The sequence below is a fragment of the Nomascus leucogenys genome, chromosome 13 (assembly GCF_006542625.1).
Source record: "Nomascus leucogenys isolate Asia chromosome 13, Asia_NLE_v1, whole genome shotgun sequence".
In the NCBI taxonomy this organism is placed as follows: Eukaryota; Metazoa; Chordata; class Mammalia; order Primates; family Hylobatidae; genus Nomascus; species Nomascus leucogenys.
Window position 1 is genome coordinate 103,863,590 of NC_044393.1, and position 23,243 is coordinate 103,886,832.

Below are 23,243 nucleotides of genomic sequence, written 5' to 3' on the forward strand. Positions count from 1 at the left end.
CCTATTAAAAATAAAGTAGCAATTCTAATAAGAATATTGATGCAGTGAAATCTCCATGAGTATTTGCACCTAGAATTACAGTCCGTCTAATTGTATTTTCTCTTTGTATATTTCTGTATGTTGACTTTTAATGATATTTGCTTCCAAGAGATTGATTTCCCCAGAATTAAAAACGTAATCTAGTGGTAGCCATTTTTATCAACTAAAAAAATCTTGTTTCTAATAAATGCAGTGGAAAATGTCTTCAGCTTTTTTATTTGCTAAGAGTTTCTGTTTTAGTTGTAAAAATAGGGAGAAAGCCTGCTTCTAATCATTTAAAACAAATATGCTGGAAAAAATTGCAAATCACTGATACAACATCCATGTTATACAAAGCTAATTCCCTTAGTTACTGCGATTTGATTTTATGTTCTCATTCGTTTTTAAAATTTATTTATTTTTTTCAGTTTCTTTTGGTTTGATGAGTGTCAAACGGTCTCTAGTGGTTTTGGTTTTTATCTTCCAAATTAATTATATTGTGCATCTTTTCCTTCTTCATTAAGGTTTTTAAAGATAGTAGAAAGCTTAGATGTGACTTACTATATTACAGTTTCTGCTTTTACTGATTATTCAACAGACCCAAAGAGATTAAGATCCCATATTAAGGTGCAAAACTAAGATTAGAAGTATAGTGACGCACTACCTATAGCAAAGCGTCTCCGTCTCCGTACTTAAAAAGATAAAATGTTCTCTGTGCATTTGAAAATACATTTTTATTATTAATAAAGAAAAAGGAAAGTATAGCAAACAATGTAAAAGTATCCAAGCTGGCCGGGCGTGGTGGCTCATGCCTGTAATCCCAACACTTTGGGAGGCCAAGGCAGGCGGATCATGAGGTCAGGAGTTCGAGACCAGCCTGGCCAACATGGTGAAACCCCGTCTCTACTAAAGATACAAAAAATTAGCTGGGCGTGTTGGTGCATGCCTGTAATCCCAGCTACTTGGGAGGCTGAGGCAGGAGAATTGCTTGAAACTGGGAGGCAGAGATTGCAGTCAGCTGAGATTGCGCCATTGTACTCCATCCTGGGCAACAGAGTGAGGCTTTGTCTCAGAAAAAAAAAAAAAAAGGTGCCTGAGCTGTAGAGTTCTTGGTAAATTTCCAAGTCATCTACAAACTTGTAAGTCTTATGGGAATAATCATTGACATGTCTCTTTTTTTCTCCCAAGTGAACTTGAAGATGATTTACTTGGAGAAGATTTGCTATCTGGCAAAAAGGTAAGAAGTTTATGTCCTTCTGAGATGAAATAATAGTCATTTAATTGTACTTAACATATAGCAGTAATTACTTATACATGGGTTTCATTACTGGAAAGTTAGGTATAGATTAAAATTTTGTAAACTGAATTATTGTTTAAGTGCACAAGGACTTGACTGTTTATTAGTAAATTCTCTGGTAATTATAACTCAAGAAATAAATCCTTGAAGATTAGTTCCTACTTTGTCCAAGGCACTCTAGCAGTTACTGGATTGTGACAGCATTAACATAAAGTTGTTCCTTGCCATAACAGAAGGTAACATTTGGAGGTTAATATTTTGCATGCTTGTTCTGGATTTCACTTTTTGGAGGCATTCAGAGATAAGCTTAAAGGTAAACATACTCAAATATAATAAACATTAAAATAAATAAAAGTCTAAAACCTAATGTAGGTTTTTCCTAAAGCTTTTTGATGAAGTAAAAAATTTGTATATCTATTTATATATATTGTGGGTATATGTGTGTGTGTGTGTATATATACACACATATATATGTGTGTGCATATATATACACATATATATATACACACACAGGTATATGTATGTGTGTGTATATATGTGTATATATACACACACACACACACACAGAATCCTACCAGTATATTTTGGACATTATAAAACACATAAAAGTAGAATGTAAAGCAAGAAAGTGAAATACTACAGTTTTTAAATTTTATTAACAGTTTAAAAACACTTTCTGTTCTCATTATCAAGATAGTTTAGGCTTAGTTTTTTGTTTTTTTTTTTTTTCTTTTTGAGACACAGTCTCACTCTGTCGCCTAGGCTGGAGTACAGTAGCACCATCTTGGCTCACTGCAAGCTTCTAGAAGTGATTACTGCATCATTAGCCTGCAGGTGGCCTGGCTTTGGCCTAACCCCACTTTCCCTCCTTTAGATGGCTCTGTCATCACTTCTAACACTAAGAGTTAGTGTGGTTAGTTGTAAATCCACCTGACTTAATAGGAGTAAACTGAAATATATCCATGTAAGTTGAACACGAAAGCCTAGTGAGAGAGCCTCGTAGCTGGTCCATCTTGTAGTGTGATATCTGGAGTGTGAGTGGGATGCTCAGTCCTTCTTTGTCATGGTCACTGGGGGAAAAGGCTCCTGTTTTTATCCTGTATTGGGGAATTATTTTGCACACTCTTCGAGGTGCTCTCACTTGTATTTTTGTACCTAAAGTGGCTACTTTTTTCTTTGTATTTAAGATGCTTTAATGGATAATAACAGTTAGATATTAAAAGGTTTAAATGTAGTAAAATACTTTGACATGAAGTTGGATTTCTATCTCTAGGCAAGCCTCATGTCATGGTTTGCCCTGTGTTTCTTTCCAGAAAGCTGTAATAATTCCCTTTTGATTTACATGTGACCTCCTCTCATAAAAGCTTTGGGGACAGGACTGTTATCAATAAAGATGGAGAAATACTATTTGGACAGTAATGCTGACTGTTCTGGGGGAAGTCATCTTACTTTTCTCAGTTGAGCCGATTGTTGTAAGTTGCTCATGTTGGGCTGGAACCGGAGCATGCCCAGTGACAGTGCATTCCGACGTCTCAGTGGAGGGGCTGCGTCTGCTTTAGACATTTTGGAAGTGTGTTTACTTTGGAACAGGAGATGTGTCTCTCATTTCCTCTTCTGTATTCTTTCCTAACATAAAATGAATGCATTGTACCTTGTAGGAATCAAGGAATTGAAAATATATTTAAAAAGCCTGAAAAAGATGTAAACAGTCGTGACTAACATTTTGCCATCTGTCTTTTATTCTTTTCCCATGTGTTTTTAAATATGACCGAAATATAGGCTGGGCGTGGTGGCTCACGCCTATAATCCCAGCACTGTGGGAGGCCGAGGCAGGTGGACCACTTGAGGTCAGGAGTTGGAGACCAGCCTGGCCAACATGGTGAAACCCCATCTCTGCTAAAAATACAAAAATTAGCCGAGCATGGTGGCACGAGCCCGAAATCCCAGTTACTCGGGAGGTTTACTTGAACCTGGGAGGCGGAGGTTGCAGTGAGCCGAGATCAAGCCACTGTACTCCAGCCTGGGTGACGGAGTGAGAGTCCGTCTCAAAAAAAAAAAAAAATGAAATATAGATATAAAACGTTACTTTTTAAAAATTTAATATTGTATCATTGGCATTTCTCCTTTGTCATTAGGGTTATTTTAAAATATTTTATAATGGCAACGTAATATTCAATGTTTGTATATGCTATAGTATACCTAGTCACTCCTGTGTACATTGAGGTTGTTTCCAGCTTATTGCTTATGACTTTTTTTTTAAACCCTTTTTGTGGAAAATCTCAAGCATATACAAAAGAGGAGAGAACAGTATCGTTTACACTCAGGTGTCAGTCGCCCAGCCTCAGCAATTTTTAGTTAAAGGCTGTTTTGCTTCCTGTTTACGTACTCACTCCCTACCTCCTGAATTATTTTGATGTAAATCTCAAGCATTATGATGATATTTTAATGGACAAATCTTACTATGCTTTTGGGATTTTTTTCTTAGGAAGTTTCTATAAAGAGGAATTCTGGCTTAAGGGTAGAAACATTTCATGGTTCTTGTCTTGTATTGCCAATTTGCTTTCCAGAAATGTTTGATCCACTTACGTTCCTAGCAGCAGGGAATAAGCATTGCCCTCGCTTTTCCATTCCCTGTTCGATACTACTTTTTAAAAAGAATCTTTGTCAGTGTGATAGATGAAAAATGATTTCTGGTTAGTTTAATTTCTATTTATTTGATTTCTAGTGAGAATGGAGTTTTTTTTCACGTATTTATTAGCGAGTTAATTACTACAGGGTCTATGATGGAGTTCACATGATGAGCACACTGGCTGCCTGAACAATTTTTTTCTGCCACTGGGGTCCCCACGAAATGCACAATGATGAGCCTTTGCTTGGAGAGACTCCTAAGGCGCAGATAGCCCGAGGGAGGCGCATAGTACTGAGGAAGGCACACGGTCAGACTGTCAGGGACAAGTTCATTTGTGTCAAGAAGGTTGTTAGGGCTCAGTTTTAAATAATTAAGGTTTCAAATTGAGGATAAAGCAGGCTGATGTGACCAGGCTAGAGCTTTTAGAAAGTGGGTAAGAGTGAGGTGGAAGTTGGCTGCCAGCTTGCAGTTCCTTCTTTAGCTTTTGTATTTAACTTCATCAACTCGTGTTGGACAGACATTCTCCTGTTATATTGAGGTGGCTCTGTTTCATAGATGCCTGTGTTGGAGAATGTTTTGGGAACCATTTTATTTTTAGACTCTGGCTATTCCATGAAGGTTTTGTGTTCTTGGGAGTATTGGAGAGAACCACTCTTTTCCTTTCATACTTGTTTCTCTCCCCATGGGAGAAATGGCCTGTTCGGAAAGATGGAGACAAAGGATTTCACTAGCATCTGGGCCACTTTATCTTCATCTCTTGGGATCTGTGGCCCTGATTTCCTGCAGACCATCCTGAGCAGAACCCTCTGGAGCCTGAGAAAACTGTTCACTCCAGTTCTTTAGGATGTGTTGAAATCAGCTTTGGCCTTGAGGATGTAGCCTAGCTCTCCATTCCTGCTTTCTCAGTGAAGCGGATATTGTGCTTATCACCTCCTGTGTCTGTTAGGTTTAAAAGCCAGAGAGGAAAGTTGAATAATCCTCAAAGGAGATTCAACTCCCACGAGGACCCACCCACCACAGTACACATTCCCTTTCTATTTGCTTGATGCATCCTTGGCTCATTGATTTTTGACAAATACTAAGAGTTTAACTAAAAAGCTCAGAGAAGCAGCCTCTCGAATGAAATTTGTCTCTCATTGAATTATTAATTTTTAAAGCTTTCCTGAAGTTTTATTTACTGAGTTGGACAGCCAAATTGAGGTTTGTCTGTGGTAGGCCTGGCTCATAGCTCTCACTTTCATAATGGCATCTCCTTTCAGTCTCAGAACTGGCCCTGTGTGGATGACAGATTATATGGTCACCTAACGGAAACTTCATTTTCTTTTTTTTTTTTTTTTTTTTTCTTTTTGAGATGGAGTTTCGTTGTTGTTGCCCAGGCTGGAGTGCAGTGCTTCACTGCAACCTCCACTTTCTGGTTTCAAGCAGTTCGCCTGCCTCAGTCTCCCGAGTAGCTGGGACTACAGGCACCCCTCACCATGCCCGGCTAACTTTTTGTACTTTTAGTAGAGCCAGGGTTTCACCATGTTGGCCAGGTTGGTCTTGAACTCCTGACCTCAAGTGATCCACCTGCCCTGGCCTCCCAAAGTGTTGGGATTACAGGCATGAGCCACTGCGCCCAGCCAGAAACTTCATTTTCTGTCAGTTAAGCAGTCTGTTTTGTTATCACACTATCTATTCTCCCTTCTGCAAATAAACTATGTGTCCTGTGTTATTTTATTTTTATCTTATTGTGGCGTCAGTGATTAGGTTGAGTCCTGTGTGACTAAGAAGTACTAGTAAGATTGATTATTTTTGGCTATCAGAAATACTCTAATAAAGTATACAGATAAGTTTTTATAAGGTGTAACTACCAGGAAAAGACTGCTTGTTTGTTCACCTTTAAAAAGAAAACCAAGTTGATTTTTCTGTCTTTACTTTTTAAGAATGAATATGTGTGAATGACAGTGTGTATGTGGCTTTGACTGTCTTTCGTGAAGGGAGTAGTAATTTATATATACCATTTATACATATAAGTAATTTTAAAAAGGGAGGAAAGTGTGAAGTAGTGTGAATAAGTAGTGAGACAGTGTGAATAACACCCCCCCCAACCTAATCTAAGATGCTCAAATATATATAACCTAAGAAAACCTGGAACTCTTGACAGAATAGCTAGGCCCTCTCTGCTTATAGGTAGGAGTACCATCAAGAACAGGAGTGGGGAACTGAGCTGCTAACATTTATTTTCATATGTGATCTGTATTGGAAAAACCAAAGTTTTATTATAGTCTCTTATTTCAATTTAGTGATTCAGTTATTTAAAATCTTATTTCTAAAATTACACTTTTTATGTTGTTTAAAAAATCTGTAGGTTTTGGATATTAGCATGTTGAATTTAGTAGTACCTTAAGGATATCTTTCTTTTTTGTGTATTATAAGGAAATATTATTTGTTTGTAAGCTTCCACCAATGGACTTCTTACCTTTTCTCTTTTGTGTGAGAATAAATGTGATCATTACACTTGCTGTTTTTACATTTAACTTGCCTGGGCACCTGAAGCTGAGCCCAGGAGGGATCCACGTGCCTTGTGTGGGATTTCTTGATTGTCCAGTGGTGACCAGAAAGCCTTCTGGGTGGCAAACGTTTTAATGTAAGGCTAGAAACAATTCAGTCAGTGTAATTTTGTACTTTGTAACAAGCCTTTTTATGGAAGTGACACACATTAATTATATTTCTTATTTTAATTAGAATCAGTCGGATTTGTCAGATGAAGAGCTAAATGATGATCTTTTGCAGAGTGATAATGAAGATGAAGAAAATTTCAGGTACTCAATATTACCTCATTATAAATATTCTTTATTTAACTAAATTGATAGGAACTGTTATTTATAATTATAATGGAATGTAATTGAATAATGTAGCCTTATATCTTTAACACATGATTACGTTCTAAATGGAATACTAGTAATAACTGTAGAAGCCATATGGATGTTCTGTAAACAGAGCAGCTGTTTAAAATCAGTAGTTCTTGGCCAGGCGTTGTAGCTCATGCCTATAAACCCAGCACTTTGGGAGGCTGAGGCAGGTGGATCACTTGAGGTCAGGAGTTCGAGACCAGCCTGGTTAACATGGTGAAACCCTGTCTCTACTAAAAATACAAAAATTAGCCAAGCATGATGGCGCACACCTGTAGCCCCAGCTACTTGGGGGACTGAAGCAGGAGAACTGCTTGATCCACAGAGGTGGAGGTTGCAGTGAGCTGAGATCGTGCCACTGCACTACAGCCTGGGAAACAGAGTGAAACTCCATCTCAAAAAAAAAAAAAAAAAAAAAAAAAAAATCAGTAGGTCTTTCATTTAATGATCTCTGTGAGTTCTGTTCAGTGCAGGTTATGAAAATTTAATATGGATATATACTGCTTTTTTAAAGAATTACTTTATTTGGATGGAGGGCAGTGGCCTGGGACCCTTAACACTATTGCAGTTTGATGTTGCTGCATTTGTTTTCATTTTAGCCAGTTTATTTACATCATTTACTGAATTACCATTTTGGACACTTTGGGAGGTGGTACTTTAGACTCTAGTTGACTGATACGATGAATGTCTTTCTGTTGACGTACAGTAAACTATATTAAAAGAGGAGAGAGACACTCTGGTAGGTGGAATAATTTTTTTAATTTTATGAGGAAACATCGGGAAAATGTAGACAAGCTCTTGTTATAAATGTAATTAACAAATATATGCCATTTATTATTGAGCCATGGATTTGTAACAGATTTTCTAACATAAAATAATTTTTACAGGTAAAAATAAGTTTTAAATTATTCTACCAGTCAGCTAAATTTCCCAATTCCATTCTTTGACATCATTGTTATATTGTAATCTTTTGAGTTAGATTGCCTTTTAGAAATACATCATTGAAGTTTTTTAGCCACAGTATCTTGAAGTCTAAGAGGTGTATTAATTTTTTGTTAGGATTGAGTGCTGTGTGTGAACATAGATTTATCTGCACGATCTTGCATGGGAAATGTTATCTTGTACCTTATTGTTTGGTATTTAACTGTTGTGATTTGATAGGTGGAACATGACTTCTTTTTTGCAGTTTCAAAACCTTTGTTATTTTACTTAGAAATTATGAACAATTTTTAAAGATATTTGTGACTAATATAAATTTATTTATTTGAACACTGAAATGTATTTTCACACAAATTTTTAATATTTTGATTTTCTTCAACAGGAGTTTATAATTTCTATCATAGATGTAAGAAAGAAAAATTGTTCTTAAAATTCCAACTCTGATTTTCTGCTTATAGAATAATACTCCTGTTTTTACTTTGAAATCTTAGTTTCTATTTCATTTTGTAAATTAGAATGAAATATAGGCTATTTGATTTCACTCTTGGACTTTTGCCAGTCAGATGTGTTTCATCTGTGGTTGATTTAATTCTTTTGGTCAAATAACTGCAGCTGATGTTAAGTAGAGGGGCTATGTGCATTGCCAGTCTGTGGCCGGCTCCATATAGCACAGTTAGCTCTGCTATATGCATTAAGGGTTTAGGGCACTGGCTCTGTATAGCATTTTGAATACTGCTGGAGTTAATGTGCATTTGTCAGTAACTGGAATAACTTTTTATCAGTCATGGTTTAAATCTTTGTAACAGCTATTATATAATGTTTTAGTTCGAGCTCCTCTCTTCATTGGGTGCTTTTTTGTATTTTCATCCTCTCTAGTTCTCAGGGTGTTACAATTAGTCTGAATGCTACATCTGGCATGGTTACATCATTTGAACTCTCTGACAACACTAACGACCAATCTGGAGAACAGGAATCTGAGTATGAACAAGAACAAGGAGAGGATGAACTGGTTTATCACAAATCTGATGGATCGGAATTGTATACTCAAGAGTACCCAGAAGAAGGACAGTATGAAGGCCACGAAGCTGAGTTGACAGAAGAGCAAATAGAATATGTGGAAGAGCCAGAGGAGGAGCAGCTTTACACTGATGAAGTGTTAGACATCGAAATCAATGAACCTTTAGATGAATTTACAGTGAGTCTTTTCTCCTTTGTATGGGCAAAGATAACCTGGCTTCCCATGCATAGGCTTCTAGACTGATTTGAAATCTGTTTACCTCCCCTGGGAGGGAGAGGAAATTAGACCTTATTATCACTGTCTGCCAGTTTCTTTATCTGAGCTATGACAAAGTTTGTGTTGACAGCTTGTTTGGCCAGAGGTAATGCTCCTTTGTCATTCTGGAAGGCTGCAAAGAATCGTGACCTTGAGGATTGTACCCTAAGGAAGAAAACAGCTTTGTGTGGTGGGGATACACTGTCAATTGTTAGGAGCACTTAATGCAGAGCTTTTATCCAGGCTTTAGACAAGATCTGATAAAGTCCTTCTAAGGTGAAAAGACTGTTGACCTGCTAAAGACATCTTTAAGGTGCTAATATTCCAAAGTGATTGATGTCCTGTTCATTCATCCTTTTTGTAGCTGAGAACTGTCTAAACCTGAATAAAGAGATTGGAGGTTAGTTTAGGAAATGTCACATATAATTCGTTATCTATAATCAGGAAGCAAGATTGTGCTGATTTTTTATTTCAGAAAGATGATTTTGGTAGGTAGTTTTTTTTTTCAAAGTTGAACCAACAAGAAAGAAAAAATGTACTAGTGCAAGATTCTCATCTTTTAATGGCTCATTATCAAACGAGATTTGTTTTTTAAAATAAGCATGTAACGAAATTTATGAGGGAAGGATGTGATCTCAGTAGCTGTAGTAGAATCTTAGGGTTTTTGAGAACACTGTGGGGGCCGAGTGAATGGGGCTGTTGGAATGGTGACAGAAGTATGCAAAACTGGGGCCTTAAAGAGCCCATTTGCAATGGGAGTAGCTCTGCTTTTCTGTATTTACATCTTCATTCGGAGTAAGCTTTCGTTTCAAAAAAATAGTTTAGAAGTTGCTGAATTGTGGTCATGCGTATGAGTAATTTTGAAAAGGATTAATTGTTTATGTGGAACCTTTGAATATTTAGTTCCAGTCATGATTGTATTTAGGTGTCTCAATAGTTTTTTTTTTTCTTTTCGAGACGGAGTCTTGGTTTGTCGCCCAGGCTGGAGTGCAGTGGCCCGATCTCCACTCACTGCAGCCTCCACCTCCTGGGTTCAAACAGTTCTCCTGCCTCAGCCTCCTGAGTAGCTGAGATTACAGGCGCCCACCACCATGCCTGGCTGATTTTTGTGTTTATAGTAGAGATGGGGTTTCACTATGTTGCCCAGGCTGATCTCGAACTCTTGACCTCAAGTTATCCGCCCGCCTCGTCCTCCCAAAGTGCTAGGATTACAGGCATGAGCCATGGTGCCTGGCCCTCAATAGTTTTAAGATATAATTTTTTTTGGTTAATGTTTGCTCTTTGGTAGATACAGTAATGAGAAATGTTTGTAGTTTTGGTAAATAGAATCATGTAAAAGGCATCATGGGAAACTTGTTATTTCCATAACACTGTAGTAATTTGTTCTAGTAATCCTTCGCTAATGTAGGCACGTGCCTTCTGCTTTACTGGTGTGTTTGTATGCTCTTAAAGTGAGACACTGTAATTTAAAATGCTTTTTGAAAATTAAACCAAGATCTTTTAGAATTGTGCCTAGTTATTGCCTAGTTAGAGTATTTTATTATTTCTGTTACTCATCAGTAAAATAAGATGATTGGCCTGGGTTCCTTCCTCCTGTAAGTTCGGCAGTCCAACAAGTCTTTACTGATGTCTAAGCACTGCGGACACAAATATTGCTAAACCGTGTCATGAACATTGGCCCTGCCTGTGAACTTAGCACTAGGTGGCACAGATCATAGCGTGGAAGGTGCCTGATAGAATGCGTGTGCACAGCCACACAGGAGGTCTCTTTCACTTTGGTGTTCTTGTAGAGTTTGTTGTAAAGAGAATTTCCAGGTGAGGAATTTCCCTCTCTTGTATTCCATTGTCAAACTTGAGATTACACATAGGCCCCAGTTGTAATAAAATCCAACTTAATTATCCAACATCTTGTGGTCTAAGATTCAGGTGTTGAAAAGAAGAAAATGTGGCAGTTTAATAATACTCATAGTACTCTTCCACATTAAAGTGAAATTTTTTTCAGAATTAAAGTCTTAAAGTAAAAAAAAAATACTTAGAAATTCTGAAAGTGTTCTAATGTTTTCACAGAAAGTTGTAAAGTTTAAGCTTGAGCAGTAGTAGTTAAATGTCTCTCTGAGCACTATAAGTTCATCTTAATACATGTGTTCTAGCCATGGTCTTTCTTTTCTTGTTTTATGATGATCACAATGGTAACATCTGAATGGTCTGAAATGGCCACTTCCTTGGACAGGAGGAGATACACAGAAAATTAAATTGTGAGGTACTCTTATCTTGCTCGGCAGTGGGAGCCTCTCTCTCTCTCTCTTCGGAGGCTGTCACTGAAGCCCAGATGATTTGTTCACCATTAGACTAATGAACACATGAGCAGATTGTGTCTCTGTGTACCCCAATGGCATTTTAGTTTACTAAATGGCTTGTATAACTGTGATTTTTGTTCTTCCTTGGGTTGTTAACCCCCACTCTAAAGCCAGACTTGAACTCTGAAATGTGGATCTGTTGGAACCTACCTGCAAAGCCACATGGAGGGGCTTTGGTGCATAACTGGGAGTAGAATCATGAAACCCCAGAATGTACAGTGGGAGGGTTTGCTGTTCCCTACGAAGAAAGGGAGGTCCAGAGACATCATTAAAGCTGGACGCACAGCTCTGCTGTTGTTTCCTGTGAATGTTGCTGGTGCTGTTCTTGAGAGTGAATTGTGATTTCATTTGAAAATGTGTGCTCATTATATTAGTAAGGAGTGTATATTGGTTTAGTCAACAAAATATTAGAAAATTGTTGAGTGACTTCTACCTTTAAGTGCAATCAGTTTATTTAAGGCCTTTAAAATTAACATAGATTGAGGTTTTATTGTTCTGTGAAAACAAGTTCAGGTTGACATTTTATGTCATGGGTAGCAGATGTTTGTTTCCCAGCGAGAATCCAGGAGTGTGGACTGTACTGCATTGTACACTGGCTGAAGATTTGGATTAGCATCATTTATTTGACTCTACTTGAAATCTGAATGTCCTGCTGCCAGTGATTCATGGGTAGTGATAGTTGTTATTTTGATAGGACGCTAACAGTTTTTTCTGGAAAATAAAATGCATTGTGTTCAAATTGTCTTGAGAGAATTGTGGGAACTAAGGTGGTTTGTCACCTTAAATACGGCTGCTTTATTTGGGGGTTCTAGATGAGACTGTCATGTACCATACAGTAGGTTGTTAAATTTCTGTAGGTTGTTCACTCTTTGAGGTTGTCTGCTTTGGAACCATTTTACTGTTCATTTTTTAGCAAGTAGGCTGGGACCCTGGGAAGTCTACCTCTACTGAGTAGGATCAGATGTCGTCAACTTGTTAGCAATACCAGAAGCCCTTCTTTCTTCTCTGCAGTTGTGGTCGTCTCCAGCCAGCTTGCCTGCTTTCTTCCATCTACCCAGAAGGGATGCTTGCTTGCTAATACACCCCTTAAGTTTCATACAAAACCTGGAATCTTTCTCTCATTTGAGAAGGGGACCTAATGGAGAAACATACTAAACATGATTTTTAAAAAGCTCCTCTGTTTAATTGCTGACACTTTTGTTGTCTTACATTGCCACAAAAATAGAGTTGGGCATGATTTCAGCCCCCTCCTGCTGCTGAGCGCCTCTTTGAGAGCACAGAAACCATGTCTTTTGAAGGTGGCTCTTCCGTGCTGATGATTTGCAGAGGAGCTGTGTGACAGGGCACTTGGAGTTTGAAGGAGAGCCCACGGCACTCGCTGTGGTGGCTGGGCCAGCATGATGTGCTTTGTTTGCATTAACACGCAGAGGAGGTTCCCCTCTGTTTCTGGGCCTGGTGCTTTGTGCTCAGTCAGCTAATCACCGTAGTAAGACTTTCTACAATTATTAAGCATGAATCATAAAGACGAAAAGTGCGTAAAAAGCCACCCCAAAGCTGTATGAGAAAAACTTGTTTTCTCTTTAATGGCTGTTAGGATGAAGAATACTTGCAGGCTTATGGTGGGCAACAAGGGCTGCGAGAGCAGGAAGACTGTGTGGCTGAAGATGAATTAGATGAGATTACTGATGCCCACGTTGCTCCTGCAACTGAAGAGGTATTTGTTCATCTTTTAAAAAGAGTAAAAAGTTTGCTGTTTTCTCCCCTGGACTTAAAATGAGCATCTTTTTAGCATTAGCGAAAGTCGATACGTATCTTTGAACTGTGAGTGTATAGTGAAAAACTTGAACTTTCTAGGCTCCTTGGGAAGTGAGTTCTGGTGTGCTGTGATTTCTGCATAGTGTGTGCCCTTTAAGTGTTAGAGTGTTGTAAATGTTTTGCGGGGATGTGGGTGGAAATCGTTCAGAAATGTGACATATATGTTAGTGCTTTGAAAGCAGTGCTGTAATTCTTTTTAATTAGTCAGTAACAGTTAATTTGGACCATTATTCAACAAATACTGCAAGGTTTCTGTAATTAGGTGCATTTTTAGTGTTGAAGAAGTAAGGATGATGAAGCTTGATTTCTGCTTTCAAGGAAATTGGAGTCTAATATAGGAGAGAAAAAAGACGTGTAAATACCTGTGATGGGAAAACAAAAAAAGTAAAACCTCCCAAGAGAGGCTCAGAGATAGTGCTAGGAGCTCACCGAGGAAACCCCGTGGGGAGAGAGGTTCATGGTTGACGAGGCTTTATGGAAGGAGGTGGACCTCTGAACTCTGAGGCAGGTCTTGAAAGATAGATGCCATTTGTACTGAGAAAGGTGGGGTGAGGCGTAGAGTTAAATAGTTGCTGTTCTCTTACCCCAGAACTAGGTGCTGTGGGCCAGACATGCAAGCCACAAATCAGTCTTCAGCCTGAGAACTTCACAAGAGTTTTTAACACAGTTTTCATCTTTTGTCAAGAGGCCATGAAAACTGATATTTACTGGCTTAGGCCATTTACTTTAGGTGTTATTTCAGGGATTTAGATGCTCAGTCCAGAAAACTTTATTTACTTTACCCTTTTCCCCCAATATGAACAATACTATGACAGTCTATGAATGTGTTTGCTGTGCACATTACAAAACAGAAGCACTTCTTGCACATACCCTTTCTCCCCCTCCACCAAACTAAATTTGATTTTGTGTGTGTGTGCTTTCTTCTCTCTCTCTTTCTTGCTCGCTATTTGAAATAATTTGAAACTTAGAGAAAGGACAGAATAATACAAAGAACTCTTACCCAGATTCGCCAGTTGTAGAAGAATGTCCAAGAACTAAGACAAAGCTAAAGAAGATATTAAAAGCGTGCAGAGAGTGGAGGTTAGGTGTGTCTTGTTCATCACTGTATTCTGTAGCACTCTCTTTATTACAAAGCTAGCACCAGTCTAGGTTAAACCTGAAAAGGGGTAATTTAGGCGGAAGACATCTGAGAAAAATCTAAGTAGCCACTAAAGGAGAGAGAAGTAGACAGAAGACTGCGTGGAGATCATTCCAGGTGGTAAATAGTTGAGAGAGAAACCAAGGAATTCGGTGCCTGTTAATTCCTTGTCCTTTTTGTTTGTGGTATTTTGTTTTTTTGTTTTTTTTCTTCTTTTTTTTATTATACTTTAAGTTCTAGGGTACATGCGCACATCGTGCAGGTTTGTTACATATGTATACATGTGCCATGTTGGTGTGCTGCACCCATTAACTCGTCGTTTAGGTATATCTCCTAATGCTGTCTCTCCCCACTCCCCCCACCCCATGACAGGCCCTGGTGTGTGATGTTCCCCTTCCTGTGTCCAACTGTTCTCATTGTTCAGTTCCCACCTGTGAGTGAGAACATGCAGTGTTTGGTTTTTTGTCCTTGCGATAGTTTGCTGAGAATGATGGTTTCCAGCTTCATCCATGTCCCTACAAAGGACATGAACTTATCCTTTTTTATGGATGCATAGTATTCCATGGTGTATATGTGCCACATTTTCTTAATCCAGTCTATCATTGATGGACATTTGGGTTGGTTCCAGGTCTTTGCTATTGTGAATAATTCCACAATAAACATACGTGTGCATGTCTTTATAGCAGCATGATTTATAATCCTTTGGGTATATACCCAATAATGGGATGGCTGGGTCAAATGGTATTTCTGGTTCTAGCTCCTTGAGGAGTTGCCACACTGACTTCCACAATGGTTGAACTAGTTTACAGTCCCACCAGTAGTGTAAAAGTGTTCCTATTTCTCCACATCCTCTCCAGCACCTGTTGTTTCTTGACTTTTTAATGATTGCCATTCTAACTGGCATGAGATGGTATCTCATTGTGGTTTTAATTTGCATTTCTCTGATGGCCAGTGATAATGAGCATTTTTTCATGTATCTATTGGCTGCATAAATGTCTTCTTTTGAGAAGTGTTTGTTTATATCCTTCGCCCACTTTTTGATGGGGTTGTTTTTTGCTTGTAAATTTGAGTTCATTGTAGATTCTGGATATTAGCCCTTTGTCAGATAAGTAGATTGCAAAAATTTTCTCCCATTCTATAGGTTGCCTATTCACTCTGATGGTAGTTTCCTTTGCTGTGCAGAAGCTCTTTAGTTTAATTAGATCCCATTTGTCAATTTTGGCTTTTGTTGCCATTGCTTTTGGTGTTTCAGACATGAAGTCCTTGGCCACGCCTATGTCCTGAATGGTATTGCCTAGGTTTTCTTCTAGGGTTTTTATGGTTTTAGGTCTAACATATAAGTCTTTAATCCATCTTGAATTAATTTTTGTATAAGGTGTAAGGAAGGGATCCAGTTTCAGTTTTCTACATATGGCTAGCCAGTTTTCCCAGCACCATTTATTAAATAGGGAATCCTTTCCCCATTTCTTGTTTTTGTCAGGTTTGTCAAAGATCAGATGGTTGTAGATGTGTGGTATTATTTTGAGGGCTCTGTTCTGTTCCACTGGTCTGTATCTCTGTTTTTGTACCAGTACCATGCTGTTTTGGTTACTATAGCCTTGTAGTATAGTTTGAAGTCAGGTAGCATGATGCCTCCAGCTTTGTTCTTTTGGCTTAGGATTGTCTTGGCAATGCGGGACCCTTTTTGGTTCCATATGAACTTGAAAGTAGTTTTTTCCAATTCTGTGAAGAAAGTCATTGGTAGCTTGATGGGGATGGCATTGAATCTATAAATTACCTTGGGCAGTATGGCCATTTTCACGATATTGATTCTTCCAACCCATGAGCATGGAATGTTCTTCCATTTGTTTGTGTCCTCTTTTATTTCGTTGAGCAGTGGTTTGTAGGTCTCCTTGAAGAGGTCTTTCACATCCCTTGTAAGTTGGATTCCTAGGTATTTTATTCTCTTTGAAGCAATTGTGAATGGGAGTTCACTCATGATTTGACTCTCTGTTTGTCTGTTATTCGTGTATAAGAATGCTTGTGATTTTTGCACATAGATTTTGTATCCTGAGACTTTGCTGAAGTTGCTTATCAGCTTAAGGAGATTTTGGGCTGAGACGATGGGGTTTTCTAAATATACAATCATGTCATCTGCAAACAGGGACAATTTGACTTCCTCTTTTCCTAATTGACTATCCTTTATTTCTTTCTCCTGCCTGATTGCCCTGGCCAGAATCTCAAACACTGTGTTGAATAGGAGTGGTGAGAGAGGGCATCCCTGTCTTGTGCCATTTTTCAAAGGGAATGCTTCCAGTTTTTGTCCATTCAGTATGATATTGGCCTTGGGTTTGTCATAAATAGCTCTTATTATTTTGAGATACGTCCTAATCAATACCTAATTTATTGAGAGGCTTTAGCATGAAGGGCTGTTGAATTTTGTCAAAGGCCTTTTCTGCATCTATTGAGATAATCGTGGTTTTTGTCTTTGGTTCTGTTTATATGCTGGATTACGTTTGTTGATTTAAGTATGTTGAATCAGCCTTGCATCCCAGGGATGAAGCCCACTTGATCATGGTGGATAATCTTTTTGATGTGCTGCTGGATTTGGTTTGCCAGTATTTTATTGAGGATTTTTGCATCAATGTTCATCAGGGATATTGGTCTAAAATTCTCTTTTTTTTGTTGTGTCTCTGCCAGGCTTTGGTATCAGGATGATGCTGGCCTCATAAAATGAGTTAGGGAGGATTTCCTCTTTTTCTGTTGATTGGAATAGTTTCAGAAGAAATGGTACCAGCTCCTCCTTGTACCTCTGGTAGAATTCAGCTGCGAATCCGTCTGGTCCTGGACTTTTTTTGGTTGGTAAGCTATTAATTATTGCCTCAATTTCAGAGCCTGTTATTGGTCTATTCAGAGATTATTCTTCTTCCTGGTTTAGTCTTGGGAGTGTGTATGTGTCCAGGAATTTATCCATATCTTCTAGATTTTCTAGTTTATTTGCATAGAGGTGTTTATAGTATTTTCTGATGGTAGTTTGTATTTCTGTGGGATCGGTGGTCATATCCCCTTTATCATTTTTTATTGCATCTATTTGATTCTTCTCTCTTTTCTTCTTTATTAGTCTTGCTGGTGGTCTATCAATTTTGTTAATCTTTTCAAAAAACCGTCTCCTGGATTCATTGATTTTTTTGAAGCGTTTTTTTGTGTCTCTGTCTCCTTCAGTTCTGCTCTGATCTTAGTTATTTCTTGCCTTCTGCTAGCTTTTGAATGTGCTTGCTCTTGCTTCTCAAGTTCTTTTAATTGTGATGTTAGAGTGTCAATTTTAGATCTTTTGTGCTTTCTCTTGTGGGCATTTAATGCTATAAATTTCCCTCTACAGACTGCTTTAAATGTGTCCCAGAGATTCTAGTATGTTGTGTCTTTGTTCTCATAGGTTTCAAAGAACATCTTTATTTCTGCCTTCATTTTGTTATGTACCCAGTAGTCATTCAGGAGCAGGTTGTTCAGTTTCCATGTAGTTGAGCGGTTTTGAGTGAGTTTCTTAATCCTGAGTTCTGGTTTGATTGCACTGTGGTCTGAGAGACAGTTTGTTATAATTTCTGTTCTTTTACATTTGCTGAGGAGAGCTTTACTTCCACCTGTGTGGTCAATTTTGGAATAAGTGTGATGTGCTGAGAAGAATGTATATTCTGTTGATTTGGGGTGGAGAGTTCTGTAGATGTCTATTAGGTCCGCTTGGTGCAGAGCTGAGTTCAATTCCTGGATATCCTTGTTAACTTTCTGTCTCGTTGATCTGTCTAATGTTGACAGTGGGGTGTTAAAGTCTCCCATTATTATTGTGTGGGAGTCTAAGTCTCTTTGTAGGTCTCTAAGGACTTTATGAATCTGAGTGCTCCTGTATTGGGTGCATATATGTGTAGGATAATTAGCTCTTCTTGTTGAATTGATCCCTTTACCATTATGTAATGGCCTTCTTTGTCTCTTTTGATCTTTTTTGTTTTAAAATCTGTTTTATCAGAGGCTAGGATTGCATCCCCTGCCTTTTTTTGTTTTCCATTTGCTTGGTAGATCTTCCTCCATCCCTTTATTTTGAGCCTGTGTGTGTCTCTGCACGTGAGATGGGTTTCCTGAATACAGCACACTGATGGGTCTTGACTCTATCCAATTTGCCAGTCCGTGTCTTTTAACTGGAGCATTTAGCCCATTTACATTTAAGGTTAATGTTGTTATGTGTGAATTTGATCCTGTCATTATGATGTTAGCTGGTTATTTTCCTCGTTATTTGATGCAGTTTCTTCCTAGCCTCGATGGTCTTTTCAATTTGGCATGTTTTTGCAGTGGCTGGTACCGGTTGTTCCTTTCCATGTTTAGTGCTTCCTTCAGGAGCTCTTGTAGGGCAGGCCTGGTGGTGACAAAATCTCTCAGCATTTGCTTGTCTGTAAAGAATTTTATTTCTCCTTCACTTATGAAGCTTAGTTTGGCTGGATATGAAATTCTGAGTTGAAAATTCTTTTTTTTAAGAATGTTGAATATTGGCCCCCACTCTCTTCTGGCTTGTAGAGTTTCTGCTGAGAGATCAGCTGTTAGTCTGATGGGCTTCCCTTTGTGGGTAACCCGACCTTTCTCTCTGTTAACTCTTAACATTTTTTCCTTCATTTCAACTTTGGTGAATCTGACAATTATGTGTCTTGGAGTTGCTCTTCTCGAGGTGTATCTTTGTGGCATTCTCCGTATTTCCTGAATTTGAATGTTGGCCTGCCTTGCTAGGTTGGGGAAGTTCTGGATAATATCCTGCAGAGTGTTTTCCAACTTGGTTCCATTCTCCCAGTCACTTTCAGGTACACCAATCAGATGTAGATTTGGTCTTTTCACATAGTCCCATATTTCTTGGAGGCTTTGTTCGTTTCTTTTTACTCTTTTTTCTCTAAACTTCTCTTCTCGCTTCATTTCATTCATTTGATCTTCAGTCACCGATACCCTTTCTTCCAGTTGATCGAATCGGCTACTGAAGCTTGTGCAGTCGTCACGTAGTTCTTGTGCCATGGTTTTCAGCTCCATTGGGTCATTTAAGGACTTTTCTACACTGGTTATTCTAGTTAGCCATTCGTCTAATTGTTTTTCAAGGTTTTTAGCTTCTTTGCGATGGGTTTGAACTTCCTGTTTTAGCTTGGATGTTTGTGGTATTTTGAAGTTGGAAAACTAATTTTATTGTTCGTTTTTCCTTGTAATTTATTTCAGTTTTTAGGTAACAATATTTTCTTTATTCTTCCCTGATACTCCATAATATTTATAGCATATCTTAAAATAGGGAAAGGTTTTGTAGATTTCAGTTTTCAAGTGATGGTTACATAAACTTTTATTGCAAGGCAGTTAAAGAATAAGAATGTTAACAAGTATTATCATTGCCTGGGTGCCTTCTGGAAGTGCCTTCTAGTTCTAGGTGTTTTTAACTTCAGTTCCTGGACAGTCCTCATTAATATATTAAAACAAAAGAGGGCTACTATAAAAAATGGTGACCTGGCTGGGTGCTGTGTCTTATGCCTGTAATCCCAGCACTTTGGGAGGCCTAGGTGGATGGGTCACTTGAGCTCAGGAGACCAACATGGGCAACATGGCAAAGCCCCATCTCTAGCAAAAATACAAAAAATTAGCTAGGTCTGGTGGCACACACCTGTCGTCCCAGCTACTCAGGAGGTTGAGGTTGGAGGATCACTTGAGCCCAGGAGGTGGAGGTTGCAGTGAGCTGTGATTGCGCCACTGCCTTCCAGTTTGGGTGACAGGGTGAGACCCTCTGTCCAAAAAAAAAAAAAAGAGTGTTTTTTTTAATTTTGATTTTCAGTGTCTCTTGTGTGGGGGAGGAGGGAGAAAAAGAACGACAAATAATGTGACAGTAATTCAGGACTTGATTAAGCAAATGAACAATAAGTGTATGAAAATATATTCAGTAAAAATTAAAAGAAAATGGACAATTTTAACCTACTTTAATATTGACAGACCTCAGAATTATTGATCAGATGTAGTCTGATTGACTTGAGGGAGCATTTTGGAAACATTGTCAGGAGACAGTTTTCTGAGGGTCCTTCATTTAGCTGCAGGTTTTGTGAGCAAAGCAAACAAATCACTGCCTATCCTTTGTTCCGGAATACCTTTTCGAGGATTCTGGTGTAGCAGACAGCTACAGATGCAGTGTCTTCCTCTGGAGTCAAGGACAGGCTTGCTGACTGCCCATTGTGACACATTCAGGGTTTCCTGTGCAGAGAGATCCCTCCTATAACACAACCTCCTATGTGGGCAGGGTCACCTGGCTCTCTTCACAAAGCCCAGTTGGGAGTGGGGCGTCTTGGAGCTGGTGCAGAATGCTACTGCTAGTGATACAAATAACATTCTCCTAGTCTCCATATTTCTGACGAAGAGTCTTGGCCTTCTTACACCTTCCGTGAAATGGTGGTCAACTAACTTGTTAGCTTGCAAGTAGGGTAAAATCTTATACTCTTCACTGTTCTTGACAGTATTAAAAGCTTTAAAGCTCTTGTCCTTGGACTCAACAATTCCACTTTAACAAATTTATCCAAAAGAATCTGTGTTCAAAGGTATATGTATCAAGTATTTGTTTGCAGCATTGAAAATAAATGGAACCAGTGTATAGAAGACTAAATCGTGGCCTAACCTTAAAGTGTAATGCAGTATACCAAGTGTTGTCTTAGTTCTGTTTGGCTTGGAAAGGTGCTCGTGATGCATTAAGTGTAAAGAGCAGGATGATAGAATTCTTCTCCCCTTCAGCTCCCCCTGTAACTGCAAATCTAAATGTGTGTGTGTAATTCTCAAGAAAAAAAAAGTCTATGTAGTTACAGATGGAAATGGTAGTAATGATTACTGCTAAATGGTGGAATTATTTAGTCTTTGTATTCCAATATTTTCTGATTTAAAATTTTTTTTTACTATAAGCAAAATAACTTTTATAAGTAAATATTCTTTTTCCTTTTTAAATATGAAGAGACAGGGAAACATAAGGTGGTTAAAATGCCGACCCTTGAATTTGGAAGGCAAAGAGCTAGAAGTTGCATTTGTTTCACTCTTGTGATTTTTTTTTTTTTTTTTTTGCTGTTAATACTCTCACATGAAACTTCCTAAGGGTTGTTTTCAGTATGAATCTTCCTAGCAGAAAGTAAGAGCTCATCCATATTAAGTATTTTGTCTTTTTTATACCTTCTGCTAGATGTATTATTTACTTTTTACTTTTAAACTGTGTATCATAATTTAAATTTACTGTTGAAAAATATTTTTAAAAGGTATTCATATATTTACTTTTTTTATCCTTTCCTTGATGGTTTTAGTTTACTTTGTTTATGTTGCTTGCTTTTGAGATGACAGCAGGTTTTTTGTGATGCTCTTGATCTTAGGACTTTCAGTTGTCCTTCCTGGAGGCTGGTAATGTGCTGGTCTTTTCCACTAGCAATAAATATTTTGGGCTTTTTTTTTTTTTTCCCGGCTGCATTGTAGAATATTAGTCAATGAGATACTTATTGGGAACTCGTGTGCATAATACTGTTTTAAGTGCTGAGAGGTAGAAGTTGCTAGTATTTCAACTTTTGTAGGATTTGGTTTTGAAGGGCTTGTGATCCATCTTTTTTAGAAGTCTAAATAAACTGTGTAGTCCTCAGGGAGGAGTACCATTTTTAATGTGCCACATATCCCTCTGTTTTGGTGTCTTCCTAGTTCCTGGACTCCTTTTCCTAAATATCTGCGTTGTTGCTGAGCATCCCGTTGTGCTCCATCCGTGTTGCCGCACGTCTTGCTCTGCATTGCTTAGGACTGGCAGAAAGGGTGTTGCCGTTTTCCAGATGACTTCATTCTAGGAGCTCTGTTAAGGTCTATATTAGAATCTTAATTATAGAACTTAAAAGCAATTAATTAATTTTAATTGAAAAGCCTATTTTAGGTGACTCCTTTTATTTAACTAATGTTCTTCCTTGGTTCATATAGAGAAATCACTATATTTGAAACAAGTTAGATCTAACTATAAAGACTAAATATCAATCCTTTATAGTTATGCGGCCACATTAGTGCTGGTTATGCCATTGTCTTCTAACATAGTTATTTAAAAAGACTTGCCATTTTCAGATAGTTTTGGCATGTGTAGAGGAAGAAATGAGAGAAGCTTTAAAGACATATTTGCACCATTTAAAATACTTGTGAAATGGTGATAATGTTTACATTTAGAGATAAGCATAGATGTAAAGTGTACAGTAAGTTTTCATCCATGTGTACATCCAAGTTACCATCCCGTGGTTGATAAGGAACAGTTCCATTACGCAGAACGTTTTTGTCTATTCAGTCCTGACTCCTCAGAGTAAAGCTGTTCTTATTCCTCTACCTAGATTGGCATTTCCTAGTCTGGAACATCACCTAAATGTAGTCATATAGTGTGTGTGCTCCTGTGTCTTGCTTCTGTTGCTCAGCATGTTTTTGAGATTCATCCAGGTAGTTGTGTGTATTAATAATTTATTCCATTTTATGGATGTACTCCATTTGTTCATTCTCCCAATGATAGACATTTGGGTTGTTTCCAGTTTTTTTGTTATTATGAATAAAGCTACTAAAAGGATCATATTATCCATCTTTTTGTGGATGTATGTTTTTGTTTCTCTTGGTTATTAACAAGTAGTGGAATTGCTGAGACGGTCTGGAGGTATGTTTACTTTTATAACAAACCGCCATTGGTTTTCCAAAGTGGCTGCACCATTTGGTACTTCCACCGGTACTGTGGGGGAGTCTCCATTGTTCCTCATCATTTGATGTTGCCAATCTCCTGATTTAATCCTTCTAGTGGGTGTGTCATCGTGGTTTTAGTTTCCATTTATCTGACCTCTAATGATGTTAAGCACCATTCCATGTGCGATTGGACTT

The 23,243-nt window shown here is 38.2% G+C and overlaps 1 protein-coding gene across 5 annotated transcripts in view; it reads left to right on the top strand.

Moving 5' to 3' along the window:
- RBM33 (RNA binding motif protein 33) overlaps positions 1 to 23,243 on the top strand; it is a 138,542-nt gene that overhangs the window by 27,680 nt on the left and 87,619 nt on the right. For all 5 annotated transcript variants that reach the window (XM_030826282.1, XM_030826285.1, XM_030826283.1 and 2 more), the window contains exons 3-5: positions 1,207 to 1,255; positions 6,669 to 6,745; positions 8,651 to 8,969. In XM_030826282.1, coding sequence (XP_030682142.1) covers positions 1,207 to 1,255; positions 6,669 to 6,745; positions 8,651 to 8,969 — 445 coding nt within the window. The remainder of the gene's footprint in view (positions 1 to 1,206; positions 1,256 to 6,668; positions 6,746 to 8,650; positions 8,970 to 23,243) is intronic.